The sequence below is a fragment of the Palaemon carinicauda genome, chromosome 11 (assembly GCF_036898095.1).
Source record: "Palaemon carinicauda isolate YSFRI2023 chromosome 11, ASM3689809v2, whole genome shotgun sequence".
NCBI classification, from domain to species: domain Eukaryota; kingdom Metazoa; phylum Arthropoda; class Malacostraca; order Decapoda; family Palaemonidae; genus Palaemon; species Palaemon carinicauda.
In genome coordinates this window covers 62,474,240-62,496,683 of record NC_090735.1, presented here as the reverse complement: position 1 = coordinate 62,496,683, position 22,444 = coordinate 62,474,240, and the positions used below count along the sequence as shown (strand labels likewise).

Here is a 22,444-nt window from a genome sequence, read left to right as displayed (position 1 = left end):
TCCATATACCACATTGTAATTATATTATCGTGAACAGCACTCCAAAATACTGCATTATACCAAATTTGAAAGAAATGCCCATTTTGACAAAAAGTGCCAAGGTAACCTTGGTCTTCTGGCAAAATTGATGAATAACAATCTATTTGCAGTATTTTCTTATCAATTTCAATAAGCATCCACCAAAATGGCTGCATTATACTCAGTTTAACATAAAGTCTTTTTTGACGCCTCAATATTTCAATACTGTGACACTCTTTTGGAGAAACTTATATTGATTTCTACCATCAAGCAAATACACTACTGTAATATGAAATAACTTATGGTCTAAATTCTTCAAATTTATTCATATATGTTACAGAATATGAAAAGGATACTTTGAGAGGAACTATAGGTATCTTAAAGAGAAACCGGTTTGAACTTTTCAGAAATACAATATGGGCAACTCGATACTACTGTTATGGATGCTAGTTACACAGGAATGTGTCTTTTTGCATTATATGATCAAACAGTATGGTTAGTTGTAAAATGTATTGAAATGCATAGGTATAAAGCATGATAAATTTCATGCATATAGATATATACAGGAGCCCCTCAAATTATCAGATATGTAAGTAGTCTGGCTTGTAAATAAGTAATAAAGTTTATTATGTAACAAAGATCCTACATTATGGCCAACACTTGAACAAAGATCTCATGAGGCTGATATAAAGTCCACATAGTTCCCAGCAAAAACCAAGCTGTACTCTACTCTTAACATTTAATTTGAAAGATTTCTCATAAAATTCATGTCTAATTAAAAGGTTGCCAAGCAAGGAATCATAATGTAGGGGATAAGTTCAAAAGCCTAATAAAATAAGGTCCATTAAGTGGAGGAGTAACTTTTAATATATACGAGTAAACCCTTCTGTAAAGTTCTTAACAAATACATCAAAATATACAAATGAAGTATTCTGGAAATCAGAACACAACATACACCTTGTGATCAGTAAATCATATAAGTATGAACTTAACAGACTAGATGTGTCAAGGGCAATAAATTACAAGAATATTCAGTAAAAACCACATTGGGATCTAGTAATATTTGAAACTATTTCTTTTTATCTTTTAAACGTATGCCTAATGCTTATCATCATCTTGCGATGCCCAAACTGGTCGCGCAATGAGGAACTTCTCACGCTCCGCTTGCTGAGCTCTTTGCTGTTCAAATTTCAGAGCCTTCTGCTGCTGTTGCTGTTGTAACTTCATAGCCCTCCTCTGGAGAGGATAGTGAAATAATGATTTATCAATAAGAATTACATGCCTCTCTAACCTATGCCTTATAATCTAGAAGAGGAAAGACAAACGGGGCTGAACAACTGACATTAATAAAGCAATGGTTAATAATGTTTGTGATCCTCCTTATTGAAGGATGTCCCATCCCTATTGATCAAAAATTATCTTTTCAGAAATTATTTTCTCTAGCAGCAAGCAGTTATTATTATGAAAGCTCTTTTAGCATCAAACTTTCAGTGTACATACAATACTACTTTTCATCCTGTAGTGATCTTCACTTCAGTACTGTTAAAAAGTTTTTTGTGCATTTATGATTAATATAAAAGCTGATGGTAGTTCATTCTAATAATTATAATGATTGCGAAAGTTGGTGCAAACAATTACTCAACTAGCTGTTACAGCTTTCACTGATATGTAGGCAAGCTCTTTAAATGTCATTTAAGTGAATTTGATGGTGACTTTCCTACTTTGATCTCATTTGCCAAAGGTATTGGATTTGAGAGTTGAATACCTCCAAACAGAAGAAGAGTTGTCATGATCTTTATCTTTACTTTTCATCATAGCTTTTCATGAATTCATCAATATTCTTCAGAAAGAATGGATGCAAGATGTAATAATTGCCTGTACCTGAGAGAAATAGTCATGCATCAAAAGAGTAATCAACATTTTGCCTCCCTTTTTTAGTTATAAATTTCACTTAATATTATAACAGTGATACTGAAGTGATAAGACAGGAGACTGTTTAACAGAAGTAGGAGTGGCACAGACAGCAAGTCAAGAGACCTAAATATCTTTCTCTACTAAGGTGAAAAAAGTCTGCAAGGCAATTCTCTGTACCTCAAATGCAGGGAATAAGAATGCAGTAACCTTCTATACATATGTAATGTAATTTTAGCAATTGAATCAAAGGAAGATGATCTAACAATGGTTAAAGAAATGTAAACATGAAAAAAAACATAAGCGGGTTATAAAACCAATATACATAAATCAAAATTATAATGAATGGAGAGGTAACAAAATAGTCGTTTGTGAAGTGGCCACAGGGGCACTGTTCGAGAAATGGCTGCAACAATTAAACAATAAACATAACAAGCAGTATCAGAGGTGATTCTACAAAAGGTAAAGATTTTGAGTAAGAAATTACCAAAAATTTCCAATACCAGGAATGTACAAAAAAATACTAATGGTAAAATTACATGAAGTGGCAGAACAAGAGAATTATGTTCTGGGAAAGTGTCAGACCATAGAGGAGGCACAACAGTTCTCTTACGCAAGTGACATACAGGATTAAGAAGTCAACATTGATATGATAATAAAGATGATCAGTAATAGCCTGGATAAATTGGAAAAATTAAAAAAAGTCATAAAATAACACACAAAATATCATAACAGTTTAAATGTTTTCTGAAAGAAAAAAAACCTTTACAATAATACTATTTTACAATTTCAACTTACCTTCAAACGTACTGTACGATCAGTGATATTACTCATCTCCCCCTTAAGGATCTTCAGTTTTTGGGAGTATGTGGAAACTTCAGCAAACTATTAAAAAAAAAAGAATATTCTGAGATACTAACGGCATGCAATAAATCTTTAAATACAAAGTCACAAATCCTAAGGTACTTCATATTTTTCCTAACTATACAAACCAGAGATCTTTAACAAGGGTATGATTTCCGCAAAGCTGGAACGGCCATTTAGACTTTTTAACGAGGTAGTGGTAGTAGTAGTAGCAGCTGTCAGGCAAGGGAAGGGGATGCCCCACCCACTCATCAGTTAAAATAACCTTCACTTTCACCTCAACCCAGGACTTGAAGGTGGTTGAGGCTGCCCGCCTTGAAATGATAATGGGAATTATGTGTAACAACATTCTTCAGGCTGTGAGAATATATTCAGTAGCCATTCAACCCAGAACATGACTGAGCAAAGGTCAGAGAAGGTGTGTATGGTGGTTGTGTTCGTGGAGCTCGTCCACGTGTTAATTGTGTATTTTGGGCTTTATGATGGGAATGTCCCGAGGTAGGCGAGGGATGGAAGCAGCTGCCTACATCCTGACTAGCAATGCTTGCGCTTCGTCTCACACGAAATCTAGCACTGGGCAGAAGCATGAGCTTCTGTACCTCCTGCAAAAACACCTTCCTGTTAGGAGGGACGGGTATGGTACAGCAATGCTCCTCCAATGAAACCCTGCAAAGGAATCGGTTGAGTCTCAACAGACAGCTCAATCAGTAGTACTGTGCTTCTGTGACCTCTTCCTGGCCAGGTATCATGTCCAAAGGCTTGGCTACAGGTGAAGGATTGATCGTACGTTCCACTCCACCCCTTCTGCTGAGTTGACGTCGCTGGAACTCTGAAGCAGACCCCATCCTCCTGTATGAGTTCGCATGCTTGGTCTCCACATGGACTGGGGCAAATGTAGCATGCATGTGAACTCCTAACCTACATACTGAAAATATTCTCAGGGAAGAAAAGATACTCAATACAAGACCTCCTGCCTCTCTTAAGAGGCAATAATGTATTATGATATCTTCCTGAGCAGATACTTTCCCAGTAAGTACCATCCTTCCCGCACATATGCAGGGAGAGATCGACCAAGGAAGATTTTTGTCGCCCAACAAAAAACCATTTTTTACCTTGTTAAAAGTTTAAGTAATTTCCAGCTTCGTTGAACTACTACACTCCTTTTAAAGGTCAATGGTTTGTATTACGTGTCGGAAAAAATGATTATCACAAAAACATACTTCTACATAAAAATCAAATCAAAGTGGTAAAAATGTGGCTGGAACAAATAAATCAAAACTAAAACTAGTAATAAATTAATTATCAACTACTTGACAATCTTGAATGTTTTTACAATACAATATTCCAATGATTAAATGTCTAACAAAAACAACAGGTCTTACCAATGATGATAAATTGAAGTTAGCTTCCATTTCTTTGAACCTCTCATTTTCCCCATGCAACCCTTCAACTAGAACTTGCTGGTTTTGTCTGAAATTTAAAAGATAAATATGTGATTTATGTTGATATTTACACTTAAACATAATGTTAACTTCTAAAAGAAAAAACAACAACATTAAAGACCAAACCACAGTTTTGCAAAGTCCTTTTTTACCAACACTAGCTTAAGGTTAAGGGTATCTGGTTTCCGCTCCAGTTTCATCATAATAGATGCTCACCAGAATGTCAGTTGGGCAAGCCAACCCCACTGTGATACCCAAACCACAGCAGTGGACTCCCCAATAAACATCTTAAACTCTCAGTCCCAGGCTGGGATCAATAGGCTGTTATGCGAATATGCGAATGCTAGGCAAACACGTTACCACTGTACTAGCCAGGATGAGTATTGATGGAAACAATGTACAACCTTACCAGGTATTGTAGGATTTGCTTACAAGAAGTGACTGGAATACCATTCAAATCTACCACATTGTTGATTAGGCAATCAGTAAGATACTAAGTTCCATTCACTTCTACATGACAATTCAGTTGCATGCAAAGAGACTAGTGGCTCTGTAACCTAAAGTTAAAGAGCTGTAGCTCAGACAGTTTACACTTCAACAGAAAAGGAATACAATTTGATCATACAAGAAACCCTTTCTGGTACATCTCGGGAACACAAATGGTGGACTACCCTTAAATCAACACTCTTTGGTGTAGACTTACCAGTTCCTCCTTTACTAAAATGAGATGGCTCTGTTACTTACTGTCCAAAGGAAAAGGCAATCTTTTTCGCTGATGTACCTGACAGTAAGAAGAGTAACGAGAATGTCAATCTTCCAAATTCGTGTTTACCCAAGGCTAAACTAACTACTTTAGCTATTTGGTCCCATGAAATTAAAACACTCTTGATTGACCTTGATGCCTATGGAGATGTAAACCCAAATGAAATTTTTCCTTTGTTTTTTCATAAAGACAGCTAATTTCTTGGCTTCTAAATTGTCTGTTATTTTTTGCAAGTTATCAAGATGTTGCTTTTGCACTTGGAGAATTGGTAATGTTACTCCTTTAGGCAAATATATTTGTGATACATCTAGCCCAGCTGATTACCGCCCAATTTCCATAACATTTATACAGTATTATCTAAAGTTTTTGAAAGTAATTTGGCAAAATATCTAAATGGTTTGTTAAAGGTAATCATTTGCTACCATAGTTTGCAATTTGGCTTTTTTAAAGGCCTTGGAGCATGTGATGCCCTTCTTACAACTCTAATGCTGTACATAAATCCCTTGATTGTGGTCTTGAAGTTCATATGATTGACCTTGATATTAGTGCTGCCTTTCACTGTGTTAATCATGAGGCCCTTACCTTCACATTCAAATAGCTGGGAATGGGTCAGTCTTTTCTTAGCATCATTATTGAATTTTTAAGTAATAGATTGTAATGAGTTGTTACCACCAGGCTCATACTTTCTGATCCCTGGCTTATGCTTGCCGATCCCAAGCATATGCTTCCCAATTCCTGGCACATGCTTCCCCATTGAGATTGGCGACCAAACACTTCCCAATCACGGTTGCCAGTCCTATGGTTCTGAGGGAAAAAAAGATTATGAAGAATACCATAATTACAAGGAAACTTATCTAGCCAGGAAAGAACACAATCAGAACATTCCAATGAAGATGAAACACAAAGGAAAAGGAAGAAGGAAACTCATTGCTCATGAATGAAAACCTCATAGCCCAAAATCGTGTTTGCCTATCATACAGGAAAAAAAAATATGTGAACCTCTTACTGAAACCTATTCTCGAGGAAGGGAATGTTGCTGATGAGTAACCTCTCACCTCGCATACAAGACAAAAATGTACTACAGTCATTCTCCAGAGAAAATACATTCCTGGTATGTACCAACACTACCATGAGTAATTGGGGTGAGATCGGTCATGGGTATTTTCGTCACTCATTTGGGCATGAGATCAATACCAATAACCCGATGACTGGTTACACCCATATTGCTCAAGCTGTGACCGAGACTATACCATTCATGCTTGCTCTCGTGCGCTTAAAGAGGATCATGTTTGTGCTGGCTCTCACGTACGTGGAGACAAATAAGTTCTCACCAACTGTTGTGCATGTGGTGACCATGGTGTTCGTGCCATCTCTCTTAGGTGTGGAGATGTTCTCAAAGATCTTGCAAGTAGCAGAGATCGTAAACTTATCTAAGCATTAGGTCATGCAGGCCGTTGTGTTTGTGGGCTGTTATGTTAAAGTAGGTTATTTAATTGTTTATAAATAAATTCGGTCTTCGGCAGGAGTAAAAGTTAACTGCCCTTTTCATAAGAGTTCGGTGATAACCTTCGCTCCTCCTCGTCGTTAATTAGTGAATTGCCATTAACTCTTTTGTTTATTTTTCTTTCCGAGTGTTTGGTGTTTAGTGAGAGCCGTGGACGAGACTACTGCTGCCTGGAATGTCCAGTTCGGACCGTGCCTTGATCACAGACGTATATCCTAATTCAGCAGCCATTGGTAGACGCCTCTTTTATTCCCTCATAAGGAATTGTGCCTTTGGAGGATTATTTCGCTGGTGTCTTTGAGCCACCCGCGGTAAATTGTACACTTCCTGGGATCACGGACCACGTATGTAGGGGTTTTGTCACCTGCGATAGCCACCTCGCTTGTTACGTCCTGCAGGTGTATGTGTCACTTGCGACCTTCGCTTGACGTTGTTTTCCCCGCCTGAGGATTCTGCGGGAAGACGGTGCCGTCGTTCCGTCCCGGCACTGTTGGAGGTACTATTGCCGTGATCCAAGAGCGTCATCACATCAGTTACGCTGCTCGTCTGTGGACCAAGGGTCCGTGAGGAGGAACGTAGGGAGGCATTACCCAGGTAAAGTTACGATCTTTTTATTATCGTTACGGATATGCCCAGCCCGTTTTCCTGGTGTTAATGATACTCCCTCTGATGCTGATGATCGTTCGTCCCCTCTCTGTCGTCTGATCCATGTATGGATAAGTACTGTTGAGTTATTTCACAGATAGATAATACAGTGTTGGGTTTTTTTACATGTATATATAAATTGTCTCTGCATAATTCTTTTGTGAAGGTATCCAAGTGTTTATACATTTAGTATGTGGCATGTGTACTTGTATGCTGCCTTGTGTTATGTTTTATAATTGGGTATTTGGTTTAGCCTTTAATGTTTGTGTGTGTAGGTAGGTAATTTTAAGGTTTTTCTGCCTTTTCATTTCTCCTGTCTTCCTTATTCCTATATGTTTAGTAATAGGGTAGTGGTTTGTTGATATTTGTGGGCCCGGCTTAATATATGAGCCATACTTTTGATCTGTTTAGTTTTTCTTTGTTAGGGTTAAGATTATTAGATATAGGTCAACCTTGTGTATTTAGAGGACTCTGTATATTAGTCCTCCAGGTCATTTTTGTTTAATCATTGTTGTTTGTCTTAGGAGCTTTTTGGTTACTCCTGGTGCAAGGTTGAATTTATTTAAGTGTATTGTAATAAATATTGTTAGATTTTTCCAGTGTTTTTGTTCTGTCTTCCCTCAGTTCACCGTGTTACATAAATAATGTACTGCCTACGATTCCTTTAAAAAATCAAAGTTTAAAGAACCAGAACTACGGCCTACCCAGGTCGTAACATGGGCACAATCATGCACATGGAGAGAGGAGTCCTCATGCGTACGTGTGGCAAGCGTTCATTGCTCATGAAAACAAGACTGGTCTGAGAAGTCGGCTATCTCTGGATAACTAGTCCAGAAAGCAGGGAGTTTGTGCCCATGATGAGATCATCACCCATGTATTTAGAAAGAGCCAATCCATAAAAGAGAGATGGTGTCACAGGGAGCACTATTCCTGTGACTACAGCTTTCCTCCTGAATTTCTTCAACCTCTTCCTTTTCTTCATTTTAAAATAAAAGTCGGAATCAGAGTCGGAGAACGACTAGGAGGAGGAGAAGGAACATGTATGCTTCTTCCTCTTTCTGGCTCTGCAAGCAGAGCGGTCGAGGACGAAGATCTCCAGAGGGGACAAACCACACGAGTTGCTCCAACATGAGCTAAATCACTGGGGCACAATGTCACAGGGGGGAGAGAAAGGCACAATCCCAAGGCCCCATGACTATTCAATGAGCAAGGCTGGAGGCACAACCACTACCACAGAGGGAGGATGAATATACCCCAGACCCCATGGCACAAGTGTCAGGGTGACAGACACAGAGAAAGGCATGGGAGTCACTGAATTTGGGTTTGGGGTTAGGGTAACCACAGGGACAAGGCTAGCACTCACCTTGATTTGTTTACCTTTCTTCCGGCCACACAGACACCTGCACCTTACCTGCTGGGTCAGGAGCTACCTTAGCTAACTCACCTGCCTTCTTAGGCTTTAGAGGGGAAACCATTGGGCTCCCTGATACTGGGGGAACCACCACACCCTTCACCACTGGCATCACCATGGACACAAAAGACGTAAAAACATAAGGGGTACCGAGGGAGAAGTAGCCTCAGCTACCAACTCTCAAAAAAAATCATAGAGGGCCTAGCTGAAAGACTCAAGGAAGCCAACGACTTCTTTAGGTCAAACTCGTCGACAGTAGCCTTCATGGTCAAAGACAAAGAGCTTCCAGTCTCTGAAGAGGTGTGACAAACACTTGGGTTTCCCCACACACCAGTGAAACCTTAAAAGCTTGCTAAAGTAGATCCAAGGGCTCCCATCCCCTGCAGCGTTCTCTACAGGGACCAATCCAGGGGCAGCAGCAGCAGCAGTCACACCTCCCAAAGGAGACCTAAATAGCAGAAGGCTTCCTCAGAGTCGTCTTGGTGTTGGCCAGTCTGACCGGTTGCAGCGTCCCCCTTTCCCTCAGCAAAAAAAACTTCTTGCTTCCATTCCATCACTAAGAACCAACTTTCAATTCCTGAAAAAGCTGAAAAGGGGGCCGAGCTCCTCACACTGCACCCTCAACAGTCAGATAACAGTTTGTTATCCAACTTTAACGACTGATTCCAGCTTATGCTGATACAATCTCCCTAAAGAACAAGGGTTTGTATGACGCTTAAGAACAAACTGTATATTACTTTACATATAATTAGATAGGAAGAAATGAAGATGGAAATCAAACCCTCATACTAATTAGCCAGACTAATATTATTTGAAATTAAAAGATTTGAGACTAAATTGTCTAAAATTGCTATGGCATTTTTGGAAGTAATTTGTATTTTTCCTAACGATACAAACCTGCAGCTATTTATAAGGGTATTACTTTCAGCAAAGTCACTTAGAAGTAATAGAAGCTTTGCCTGACAACCAATCTGCTTACAGAAAACTATACTCTACGGAGACAGCCATCTGCTCTGTTGTAAATGATATGCTGGAAATGATGGATGAAAATAAATGTGGTATTTTAATACTGCTCGATCTCAGTGCTGCTTTTGATACAGTTGTGCATGAACTGCTACTAAATGATCTACGGTCCATCGGCGTTGAAGATTAAGTCTTCGAATACCTAAAAGATTACTTAGTTGGTAAAAATTACTGTGTACAAATTGGAAACTCTTATCCATCATATGAACCCTTAAACAGAGGGGTACCCCAGGGGAGTGTACTTAGCCCAATCTTATTCTGCATCTATACTATTGGTCTATCAAAAATACTAAAAAGGCATGGCATGAAGTTCAAACTATTTGCGGATGACACAATTTTACTTCTCCATAAATGATATAGATGACACTACTGAAACTTAAACCGAATCCTTGATAGCGTTAGAGAATGGATGACATTTAAACAAATAAAATTCAATGAGAACAAAACTGAATTCATGGTGGTGGGTAAGAGAAACAGCGTGAGAAACTTGGGTGACATTCAAATGAACATAAATAATGACTCGGTGCCGATATCTAGTAAAGTTCGAGATCTAGGTGTATTTCTGGACTGTAACCTGTCTCTAAATGTCCAAATAAATAATGTAATAAAAACTGCTGCTTATCATCTAAGAAATATTGCGTTTATAAAAAAGTACCTGGATGAAAATTCCGTAAAGAAACTTGTGATAAACTGTGTTATTACCAAGATTGACTACTGCAACTCCTATCTATTACAATTTACCAAAAGTGCAACTTAAGAAATTACAAAACATAATAAACAGAGGAGAAAGACTGATAAAAGGTGTCCCACCTCGAGAAAGGATCACCCCTATACTAATCGATTTACACTAGCTGCCTATTAAAGCGAGAATTGAATTTAAAATATGTACAATAACAAACCTAGTTATCAAAACCAGTCGTTCAAAATATTTAAGAGAATTGCTACATATTGCGCAGCCAACAAATCGTGTCGACACGAGAATAGTTACAGATGGCTTCAAACTGTTGGAACCTATAATAAGCTCCCACGAAACATTCGCATGATTGAAGACATTAAGGCTTTCACGAGGAAACTAAACACTTTCTTATTTAAACAATCTTACAACAGTGACGATTTAACAGTAAATGAACAATACGTGATCTGAAACGATAAATACTCTGAACGAACAAGGTAAAACGACAGCGGAGGTCCTGTAGAGAGTGGGGTTCTCCTGCTGTAAGAGACCGGAAAATCAGCCATCAAAGAAAGAAAGAAGAAAAGAAAGAAGCTGAAAGATGAACCACTAGACATTTTGCGAGGGTTAACCACCCATACACTAGTTAGCGGGGGGAGGGGTTAGTAGCAACCCCTCTTACTCACACACGTGTGACTGTACTTCACTTTGCTTGGAGGTAGGACTTCAAGGGGGACTTGGATGACAGGCAAATCTGTATAAATAGCTATAGGTTTGTATCTTTAGGAAAAATGCAAATTACTGTGCTTCCAAATATGACAAATTCGGAGATAATTTGTATTTTTCCTAACCATACAAACCTTAGCTATTTACATTGGGTTTACTTTCGGCGTAGCTGAAATGACAAGCCAATAGTTTTTAACGAGGGTTAACTACCCCCGCCCTAGTTAGCGGGGGTAGGGGAAGGGGTAGCTTGCTACCCCTCCCCCCCCCACACACCGGTGATTTGTTTCACTTCACTTAGAGGTAGGACTCGACTTGGGGGACAGGGCTGGCGGGCAAATATGTGTAAATAGCTAAGGTTTGTATGGTTAGGAAAAATACAAATTATCTCCGAATTTGTCATTTGTTCCGTAACCGAAATACAAACCATGCTATTTACATTGGGTGACTTACCCCTTAGGAAGGGCGGAAAGTCCCCAGCCTTACTAACTTTGGCTTTTACCCGGGGGCTCCACCTCCCAGTGATTAGCACTTGAGAAAAGGAGCCCCTGCACCTCACAAGTTCCTTGCTTCGCGAGGAACGTGTGGCCTACATAAGTTGTGTGTGGAGGAAAGAGCGTGACTCGTCCTATGAAGTTGACCTTGAGACCTTTAGATAGGAATCCAGGATAGGACGTTCCCAATACCACCTCGTCAGGGTATGAGGGACGCGACAGTATTAAACTTAATACTAGGAGCACAAGGAAGCATGGGTTACCTGCAGAGGTTGAGGTCAGCTATGCGGAGACCAGGATGCTGCTTCCCCAAGAGAGGGGAGGATGAAGAAAGAAGTAAGGGTCAGACATACTCTTTCATTCACGCAGACTAAAACCGGGTAACAACGCCCTCAACCTACTGCTACTTGTCCATAAAGGAGCCTGAGGTTAGACCAGCTGTTGTGCAGCCACCACAGGGCCGATAGAAAAGGTATCGAGGCTCCTGTGGGTCACGTCCTGCAGGTAAAGGGCTGTGAAGGTCGTCTGACGCTTCCAGACCCCAGCTTGAAGCACCTGCGTCACAGAGAAGTTTCTCTTGAAGGCCAGGGACGTAGCAATGCCCCTGACATCGTGTGCCCTAGGGCGACGTGACGGAGGAGGGTCTGGATTCAAGGCGTGATGGATAACCCTTCGAATCCAAGCCGAGATGGTATTCTTGGTGACCCTCCTCTTCGTCCTGCCTGTGCTAATAAACAACGCTCGCACTTGAGGACGAACTGCAGCTGTTCTCTTCAAGTAATACCTCAGACTCCTCACTGGACATAGTAGCAGCTGGTCTGGGTCGCTTGTTACAGAACGGAGACTCGCGATCCTGAAAGAGTCGAATCGTGGATCCGGCACTCCAGGATTCTGAGTCTTGGCAACAAACTCAGGGACGAACCTGAACGTTACCTCCCCCCATCCCCTTGAATGGGCGATGTCTTACGAGAGACCATGAAGTTCACTAACTCGCTTGGCCGAGGCCAAAGCGAGCAGGAAAGCCGTCTTCCAGGACAGGTGGCGATCAGAGGCCTGGCGTAATGGTTCGAAGGGAGGTCTGTTAAGAGCCCTGAGAACCCGAACCACGTTCCAAGGAGGAGGTCTCACTTCCGACTGAGGGCAGGTAAGCTCATAGCTACGTATGAGTAGAGAGAGTTCCAGCGAGGAAGAAATGTCCACTCCTTTCAGCCTAAAAGCCAAGCTTAAGGCTGAGCGATAGCCTTTCACCGCTGAGACCGAAAGGCGCATTTCCTCCCGCAGATACACGAGGAACTCCTCTATTGCTGGAATAGTGGCATCGAGTGGAGAGATACCCCTCCCACGACACCAACCACAGAAGATTCTCCACTTTGCCTGGTAGACTCCCTCAAAGGACTTTCGCAGGTGCCGAGACATTCTCTCCGCAACCTGTTGCGAAAAGCCCTTCTCCGTGAGGAGACGCTGAACAGTCTCCAGGCGTGAAGCCGAAGCGAGGCTACGGCCTTGTGAAAGATGTTGCAGTGTGTTTGTCTGAGTAGCTCGTGTCGTGGAGGAAGTTCTCTCGGGAGCTCCGTCAGGAGCTGTAGTAGGTCCGGGAACCATTCCGCGTGATGCCATAGCGGAGCTATCAGAGTCATTGAACAGTTGAACGATAGTCTGGTCCTGTTGAGCACCCTTCTCATCAGACAGAACGGTGGGAAGGCGTACACGTCGATGTTGTCCCACCGTTGTTGGAAAGCATCTTGCCAGAGTGCCTTGGGGTCCAGGACTGGGGAGCAGTACAGGGGCAGCTTGAAGTTCAAGGCTGTCGCGAACAGATCCACGGTCGGGGAACCCCACAAAGTCAGGACTTTGTTGGCTATCTGAGGATCCAAACACCACTCAGTACTCACTATCTGCGAAGCCCTGCTCAGACTGGCGGCGAGCACATTCCTCTTGCCAGGAATGAAGCGAGCTGATAGTGTTATCGAGTGGACTTCAGTCCACCTCAGAATCTCTACTGCAAGATGGGATAGCTGCTGCGAAAAAGTACCTCCCTGCTTGTTGATATAAGCCACTACCGTGGTGTTGTCGCTCATCACCACCACGGAGTGACCCGCCAGGGACCGTTGGAACTGCTGAAGAGCCAGAAAGACGGCCTTCATCTCTAGCAGGTTGATGTGCAGGTACTTTTCTGATTCTGACCAAAGGCCTGAGGTCCTCTGGTTCAGAATGTGAGCCCCCCACTCTTCTTTTGACGCGTCCGAAAACAGTGTCAACTCCGGGGGGAGGACGAGAAGATCTACTCCCTTTCGCAGGTTCTCGTCGACCAGCCACCACCGCAGGTCCGCCTGTTCCGAAGTTCCTATCGGGACCTGCACGTCCGGGGAATCGGATCCTTGATTCCACCGGGACTTGAGCCGCCACTGCAGGGATCTCATTCTGAGACAGCCGTTTGGAACCAGACGAGCCAGGGAGGACAGGTGACCTAAGAGACGCAACCACGATTGGGCTGGAAGCTCTTCTCGCCTGAGGAAGGGTTCCACCACCCTCCTCAGCCTTGCTATTCTGTCGTCTGATGGAAAGGCTTTGTGGAGATTGGTGTCTAACAACATGCCTAGATAAACCAGTCGTTGGGACGGCTGCAGAGAGGGCTTCTCGAGATTTACCACGATCCCCAGATCCTGGCAAAGTCCCAGAAGCCTGTCTCGGTGTCGAAGAAGGGTCGACTCCGAATCTGCTAGGATCAGCCAGTCGTCCAGATAACGAAGGAGACGGATGCCGTTCCTGTGCGCCCAAGATGAAATCAGGGTGAAAACACTGGTGAACACCTGAGGTGCTGTGGAGAGACCGAAGCACAGCACCTTGAACTGGTAGGTCTTGCTGTCTAGGCTGAATCTCAAGTACTTCCTGGAAGACGGATGGATTGGGATCTGGAAGTACGCGTCCTTTAGATCCAGTGTGCACATGAAGTCTTGTGGTCTCACTGCAAGTCTGACCGTGTCCGCTGTCTCCATGCTGAACGGAGTTTGCTTGACAAACTTCTTCAGAGCTGAGAGGTCGATGACAGGTCTCCAGCCTCCAGACGCCTTCTTTACAAGAAAGAGTCGACTGAAGAAGCCTGGGGAGCCGTCGACAACCTCCTGGAGAGCATCCTTCTTGAGCATGGTCTCGACTTCTGCCCGAAGGGCTAGCCCCTTTACCGATCCCATGGCATAGGAGCTCAACGACACTGGATTCGTTGTCAGGGGAGGTAGAGATCTCGTGAATGGGACGCGGTAGCCTTGGCCGATCACAGAGACCGTCCAAGCATCGGCCCCTTGTTGCTGCCACCTGTGCACGCAACTTTGAAGGCATCCCCCCACAGGTGGACACGCGGGGGGACTGCCACTCCTAGCGTTTGCGGCCGCGGCCGCTCCCTCTAGGAGTCTTGCCTCCCCTGGAGGACTTACCGCCCCTCTTGACCTTGGCTGGAAAGGGCTGGGGCTTAGACACCACTTTCTTAGCTGCCGGTGCCTGCTTTGGTGTCTTGCGAGGCTGCTGCTGCGGTTGCTGCAGAGCTGGAGGCTTATAGGGCCGAGATGTAAGGGCCCTTTGGAGGAGGGAGTCCTGGCTCGACTGCCTCCACCTCTCAGCTGTGCGTTCCATGTCCTGTGGCTCGAACCGATTCCCAACAAGGAGGGAAGCGTGCCTGAGCCTGCAGACATCCACGGCGGGGACCATCGGGTGAATCTTCTCGGTCACCACGTCACGTCGCTTCAACACCGAGTTGGCCCAAAGGTTAGTAACCTGATGTGCCAGGAACTCGATGGAGCGAGTGCAAGAGAGGAGGAAGGTCTCCAGGGCCTTCCTATTGGTCTCCTTAGACAGATCCTCGGAGCGCAATAGGATGCCCAGAGAACCTAGCCAGATATCCAGCCACGAAGTGGCCTGCATGGCGCACTTCGCGACCTTCTCATGGCTCAGGATCTCCGACGCCGAGAACGTCACCTGCCGGGCGGAGAGCTTCTCAAGGGGAACTCCCCTAGCGAGCTCTTCTACCGAATGATGGAGGGGAAGAGCGAGGCTAGACCCCCATGATCTCGAAGTACCTCCTCTGCTGGAGACGAGGAGGTGGGAGGAGTTTGTTCCCGGCAGAGGAACGACTGGAGGAGGTGAGACCCGCGAGTTGAGCATTGGCCCTGGCTCTGGCACTCTTTAGCCCCTGGGACCAGGGCAAAGCCGCGCTGGCCTTGGGGGGCTTCTGAGTACCGTACACCTGATCCAGGACTGTGTCCTTGCCTTCCCGGGGGGCGATCACGGGATCCATGAACCCGTTGAGTTGCCTCATCAGGCTCAGGACTTGCCAGAAGGCGTGCTCCAACTCTTGCTAGTCTCCTCCCTGCGGACTGGCAGCTAAGTCTCCCGTCCCTAGGAATCTCTACCTGGGGAGATGCGTGGACGTTCTCCCGGGGTGCAGCTGGAACCTGACGAATTCGCGAAGAAGACTTCGGAACTGTCTTGGAGTCTTTAGGTTCCCTCCTTGGCGGGATACACGACCCCAACAAAGAGGCCTGGAAGGTGCTTTCCACGCGAGACGATTCCCCTCCATGAGGAGACGACTCCCCCCTTGGTGCCGAGGGGGAGACCGCTACCTCACTGGATTCTCCTGAGGACGGAAAAGCCTCGTCTTCAGGAGAAGGAGAAAGTGCCTGCGAAGGGGATGGAGCCTTCCTAATGGACCTCTTAGGAACCAGCTTCTCCCTGGGAGAAGTCACCACGAAGTCCACTCCTCTCCTTCTCTTCAGCGGGGGCGAGGCCGTCGTTGGTTTGTGTCCTTGATCGGCGAGTGCCGGCTTCATAGCCTTCACTAACGCCCGCATCAGAGGACCAAACCAGGACTGCCGAGTCACAGACACAGAGTCCGAAATTCCCGCTGGAGGGAAGGGGATCGGGCGATCCTTCGGAGTGGACACCACTGGACCTGCCTGTGAAGAAAAAGGGGAAGAAAGTTGTTCTGACCTCTCTGATGGGTTTTCCCTATCCTGACACAGAGACCTGCGCTTAGGCGGGGGCGATCCTGATTGCGGTCTGGCGACACGCGTCCCTGCTGCTGTCGCGAGCTGCGGAACCCGACGCGAACGGGGGTCGCGCTGACGCTCGTGCGTAGGCGACACTAAGGAGTTGCGCGCGAGAGGCTGTTGAAGCGCGGGTGCGCAAACGCGCAGAGACAATCGAGCGCGGGAGCGATCGCGCGGGCGTGTAGGCGAGTGAACGTGTGGGCGAGTAAGCACGTGAGCGCGAGGGCGAGCTGGCGAGTGAGGGCGTTGGCGCGTTGGCGAGGGAACGCGTTGGCGCGCGGGCGAACGAGATCGCTCCAACGACTGCTGTTGATGGTGTCCAGGGGACCTGTAACGCGTGGGAGATCGATGGCGCGTTGGTGAACGCTGGCACATAGGCGAGCAATGGCGCGTTGGCGCATGGTGGCGTATTGGCGAGCGACCGCGAGCGGTTGAGCTGGAAGAAGGAGACCCATGTCTCTCCAGATCCTCTGGGCGCCGACGAATAGGAGAGCGCTTGCGCGCAGGCAAAAGATCACGCGGGCGGTCAGGAGATCGCCGATGTTTAGGAGATCGCTGACGCGCTGGGGATCGTTGACGCGCAGGAGATCGCTGACGAGCAGGCGAACGTTGACGAGTAGGAGATCGCTGACGAGCAGGCGAACGTTGACGCGTCTGTAGTCGCTGGCGAGCTGGTGATCGCTGGCGAGCAGAAGGGCGACGCGTGGAATCCTGTGTGGAAGCAGCTGGCGCGTTGCGCAAAGGCGAACGTTCACAAACGGCCTCAGGAACAGGAGGAGCGTGGGCGCGAGGGCGTACAGTAGCATTAGAACTACGCGCAGGCGACCGCGAGCGTTGCTGTGCTGGAACAGGCTGGCGAACAGGATCGCGAGGGCGAGGAGAAGAAGAGTCCTTGTCCAAGACCTGAACCGAAGTTCCAGGTCGCGCGGGCGAACATGGGCGCACAGGGCGTGTGTCAGGAACTGAGAGCGCAGGTGCGCTCTAACGAGCAGGAGATCTAGAACGCTCAGGAGACCAATGGCGCGCAGGGCGCACAACAGGAACAGCAGGATGTTCGGAGTACTCAGGAGAGCGCTGGCGATCAGGAGAACGCTGACGAGCAGGAGAGCGCCTGTGCCCTAACACTGCAGAAGGGCGCTCAGGAGACCGCTGGCGCGCAGGGCGAACAACAGGAACAGCAGGATGTTCGGAGCACTCAGGAGAGCACTGGCGAGCAGTGGGGCGACGATCATCAGGAGAGCGCTGACGAACAGGAGAGCGCTGGCGATCAGGGGAACGCTGACGAGCAGGAGAGCGCCTGTGCGCTAACACTGCAGAAGGGCGCGCAGGGGAACCCTGACGCGCAAGGGAAGCCCCCACACCGTGGGAGGCAACCCTTTGCCCCGAAGGGACCGTTGCCCGTCGGATGACGAGGTCAGACTGTTGTCCATCTGCACCAGGGGCAGAAGGTCTGGAAGGCGTTGGAGATCGATCCCCGGAGAGGTCTAAGGAGGCAGGAGCTCCAGGCTGCTTACAGCAAGGAGAGTCCCCCTCGGAGGAAGGAGAAGATTCAAAAAGGTGCCTCTTAGCACCCTTATAGGGAAACGGGAGGCCCTTACGACACAGCGGACGGTGAGCCTTACAGCGAAGGCGGCCACGAGGAGGGTTATCAGGATCATCCGTCCTCCGAAGGGGAGTCTCAGTCAATGCGCTCCCCCGAGAGGGAGGCTTGGCAGCAGGAGAGCCCGTGGGACTCCCCTCCCCCTTCGAAGGATGTACAGAAGGGGGAGGAGAGCCTTCAGCAACGTCATCCTCATCAGGAACCGCAGAGGTTTGCCCCGACCCGTCGGAAGCCTCTGTCACCACGACGTCGACGATAGACAGAGGATCTACCTCTGCTATCACCGGCAACTGCTTAACAGCGGCCCCCAACTGGACAAGATCAATCAGGGCTTCCTTGGAGGGCAGGCCCTTCAGCCCCAAGGAAGCCCAAAGCTGAAAGAGATCATCATGAGACAACGAATCATTATCAATAACCTCCCCCAGGGGAGGAGGGGGAGCCGCCCCGCTATGGGAGGCGACGCCCTCTCCCCCAACCCAAGGTCGGGAAACAGAACAAGGGCCTGCGCTCCCACTCGGCGGTCTCTCCTTAGGAGCCGGACGAGGGGGAGCTTCGGAGGAGGTTTGGGCGCGAAAGAAGAGTCCCGAGAGCCTTTCTCCTTCAAGGCAACCCCAGAAGGAGAACGGTCTCTCTTGGACTTCTTCTTACGCCGGCGGCCAAACTTCTCCCACTGGGAGGCAGACCACTCCCTGCACTCACTACAATTATTTTCTCTGTCACACCGTCGGCCTCGCCACTGCAGGCAAAGGGTGTGAGGATCCGTATCCACCGCAGACATGAAAGTACCGCAAGGGCGACCGGCAATACCAGGGCACTTGCGCATGATGGATATCCAAGGGTGAGGCCAACTTCAAACGCACACAAGCTGAGGAAAAGCAAAAAAGATTAAGGCTGTCAAACGAGGACGATGGACAGACACGTCTGTTCATCGCCGGAGCCAAAAGTGAAGTGGGGCAAATCACCGGTGTGTGGGGGGGGAGGGGTAGCAAGCTACCCCTTCCCCTACCCCCGCTAACTAGCGCGGGGGTAGTTAACCCTCGTTAAAAACTATTGGCTCGTCATTTCAGCTACGCCGAAAGTACTGTAAACCCAATGTAAATAGCGTGGTTTGTATTTCGGTTACGGAACAATTGTCATTTATTCCATAACTGGAATACAAACCTACGCTATTTCTGGGGGTTGATGCACCCATTAGGGGTGTGGACGCCTCTGACAATATGGCTTTTTGGCTTTTACCTGGGGATTCTCCTTTGTGTGTTAGCACATAATAGGTGGAAACCTTACACCTCGCTAAAACCTTGCTATGCAAACCTTGCTATGCATGGTCTACAGCCTACACAAACTTGTGTGCTTGTGATACTAGCAATGTGGCTGTCAAGGTAAGAGTTCAGAGTAATAGCAATTGTCCGAGGTCACCAAGACATTCCTAATACCACCTCACCAGGGTATGGGGACGTAACGCTATTGACACAATACCAGGTTACGCAAGGGAACAATGGTTTACCTGCAGTAGGTGGAGGTCAGCTGTGCAGAGGACCCAAGATGCTGATTTATCCGAGAGGGGAGGATGAAGAAAAGAAAGAGCCACTCATTCTTATTCCTTCACAAGGACTAAAACCGGGTAACCAATGCCCTCAACCTCCTGCTACTTGTCCATCAAGGGGCTTGAGGTGTTAAACCAGTTGTTGTGCAGCCCCACAGCACCGATAGAGAACGTACCAAGTCTCCTGTGGGTTACGTCTTGCAGGTAATGGGAAGTAAAGGTCATTTGACGCTTCTACATGCCCGCTTATAGAACCTGCTCCACAGAGTAGTTTCGTTTGAATGTCAGGGACGTAGCAATGCCCCCAATGTCGTGTGCTCTGGGTTGAAGGGTCGGAGGAGGATTTGGATTCAGTGAGAAGTCAATGACCTTGCGAATCCAGGCAGAGATGGGGTTCTTCGTGATCCTCCTCTTGACCTTCCCCATGCTGATGAAGTGTTGACACTCGAGGCGAGCTCTCGTAGTTTCCTTGAGGAAGGGTCTCCAGTTTCTCTTTGGTATAGTAACCATTGATCTGAATCATTGCGAAGGACTCCCAGACCGAAGGGTTCGGATTCTGGGATCTGAGCTGTCAGAAACTAGGTCGAGCATTACTTGGCCCATCATCATGAATGAGAGATATTAAGGGTGTCCCATGGGGTTTGCCGACATTCTTAGCAGAAGGAAACACAACCAGGAGAACTGTCATCAAGGTAAAGAGCCCTCTGCTGCTTGGGGCCCTGGAACGAGGTCTCCTTTCCGAATAAGGTTCCGTCAGCTCGAAACTCCATATGAGGGGCAATGTCGATGTGGAGAAAGGTTAATTCCTTCTGTTATGAAGGTGAGGCTCAAGGACTAGTGGTACCTTTCCTTGCTGAGACCAAGAGAAGCTTTCCTCCCCTCCCAAAGGTAATCGAGGAACACCTCTAATGCTGGCATAGTGATATCAAGGGGAGGGACCTTCCTTCTACCATATCAAATTACAGTACACTTAGCCTAGATTGGCCGAAGCGAAAGATCTATCAAGGTATCCAGACATTGTTTTTGCAACCTGTTGTGGGAGAGACTCCCTGAGAGAGGAGTTGGATAGTCTCCAGGTGTGAAGTCGCAGTGAAGATACTGCTTTGTGGAAGATGTTCACATGTGGATGTCTCTGAGGGGGTTCTCTCAGGATCTCCAACAGGAGTTGCAGATAAGCTGACTAGGCATGAAGAGTCTACTGAGCAAGACCAATCTTGCTGATGGGACGAGTCTGCTGGACAAGACAAGTCTTGTTGACGAAATGACTCTGAAGGCCTGTTCCCAAAGATCAAAGGTGGGGAATGGATGATTCCAATTTCCGTAGGATTCTTCAAAATCTACATCAGTAGGTGAGATGAGTCTTCTAACCAGACAAGACTGCTGATGACGAGGCCTGCTCTGAAAGGCAATGATGGAGAATGGGCGAACACAATTTCCATGGGAACAATCCCTCTAAGGGGAGACCAACCAGGAAAAGGAAGATTCTCTCACAGATGGGAAAGGTGGCCACCGCTTGCTGCCACTGTCAGCAATCCTTTCAGCAAGCAGGAAGATTGCTGCATAGTGGTTGGTGGAGGAACTACTCCCTCAGCAGGGGAGTGGATGAATCCCTCTCTTCGCTGGAAGAATCCCCCAGAGGGAAAAGGAAGTCTTTCCTGCAGACGGGAAAGACACTATCAGCATCGGCTGCCATAGTTGGGGAATCTCCCTACCACGGAAAGGAGGTTTCCAGCACCTAGAGACGATTCTCTTGGCCGTACTCTCCGTTTCCCATCCCCGAGTTCTAGCCCAAGTTGAAGGTCGACATCAGGCATTGTACAAGAAACAAGCTGGAGTTCAAACCGAGTTCCCCTCGAAGGGGAATGGTACCACTTCCCCGCAGGAAGGTTGCCCTCATCTCTGAGAGGTTTAAGAGACGGTCCCGTTCGTGCTCTAACCACAGCCCAGAGGCCAAATGGTACAGCATGTCTCCCGCCATTTTCTTTGATGCACCTGGAGGGGGAAATCAATTCAGGGAAGAACCAAGGAGATTGACTCCCTGGATGAGATTCTCATCTTGCAACCTCCTTATCAGGAGAGTATGTTACCCAGACCTCCTAGAGAACCAGATAAAAGGAAGATACCTGGTGCTGAAGGACCTGAAATCTGGCTGTTCCTGATGCGGTCTTGTCGAACCTACGGAAGTTTCTGATGTAGGACTAGCAGCAAAGGCATTATCTTCCACCCACGAGACATCATCTCGGGGTAGGTTGTGGTCGTTGTTGAAGTGGCCGGATGAAGGATCATATCTTCCACGGGTTTCGTGGCTACCGTGAATTCTTGAGGGAACTCTTTGATGGGGGGGGCCCGAAAGAGACGGATAGGGATTCTTCCCTTCACGAAACCACCACCTGGACTGACTGTGGAGCAGGAGGACGAAGAGGAGCAGGCACCTTCCCTTGGACGTCCTGACAGGTTCAGCTTGACCCTGGATGAGACTAACTGGTCAGGGACTCCTCTTCTCTGCTTCAGGGGAGAGGAGGAAACCAAAGTTTCTCTGCGGGAAGGAATCATGGATTTTCGCCTTGGGTCTGTAGAAGGCTAGGAAGACTCCTCCAAGGGGATACTAGAAGTTTCTGATGGACGAGCAGGTGGGATACCTGTCGGGAAGGCTTGCGCAACAGTCCAACCAAGGCTTCAAACCATGACACCTGACGAATAGCTGCATTATCGGAAAGTTACCCTGAAGGGAACGACGAAGAGGGCCTCCGCAAGGAAGTCTTATCAGCTGTTGAAGAAGCACTCGAGGAAG

At 46.9% G+C, this 22,444-nt stretch overlaps 1 protein-coding gene across 2 annotated transcripts in view; it reads right to left on the bottom strand.

Moving 5' to 3' along the window:
* Positions 1-325: 325 nt before the first annotated feature.
* The window catches only part of Pldn (Pallidin), a 33,727-nt gene continuing 11,608 nt past the window's right edge, over positions 326-22,444 (bottom strand). For both annotated transcript variants that reach the window (XM_068383063.1, XM_068383062.1), the window contains exons 3-5: positions 4,176-4,263; positions 2,728-2,814; positions 326-1,254 (exon numbers count right to left, since the gene is read on the bottom strand). In XM_068383063.1, coding sequence (XP_068239164.1) covers positions 1,117-1,254; positions 2,728-2,814; positions 4,176-4,263 — 313 coding nt within the window. In that variant the 3' untranslated portion in view covers positions 326-1,116. The remainder of the gene's footprint in view (positions 1,255-2,727; positions 2,815-4,175; positions 4,264-22,444) is intronic.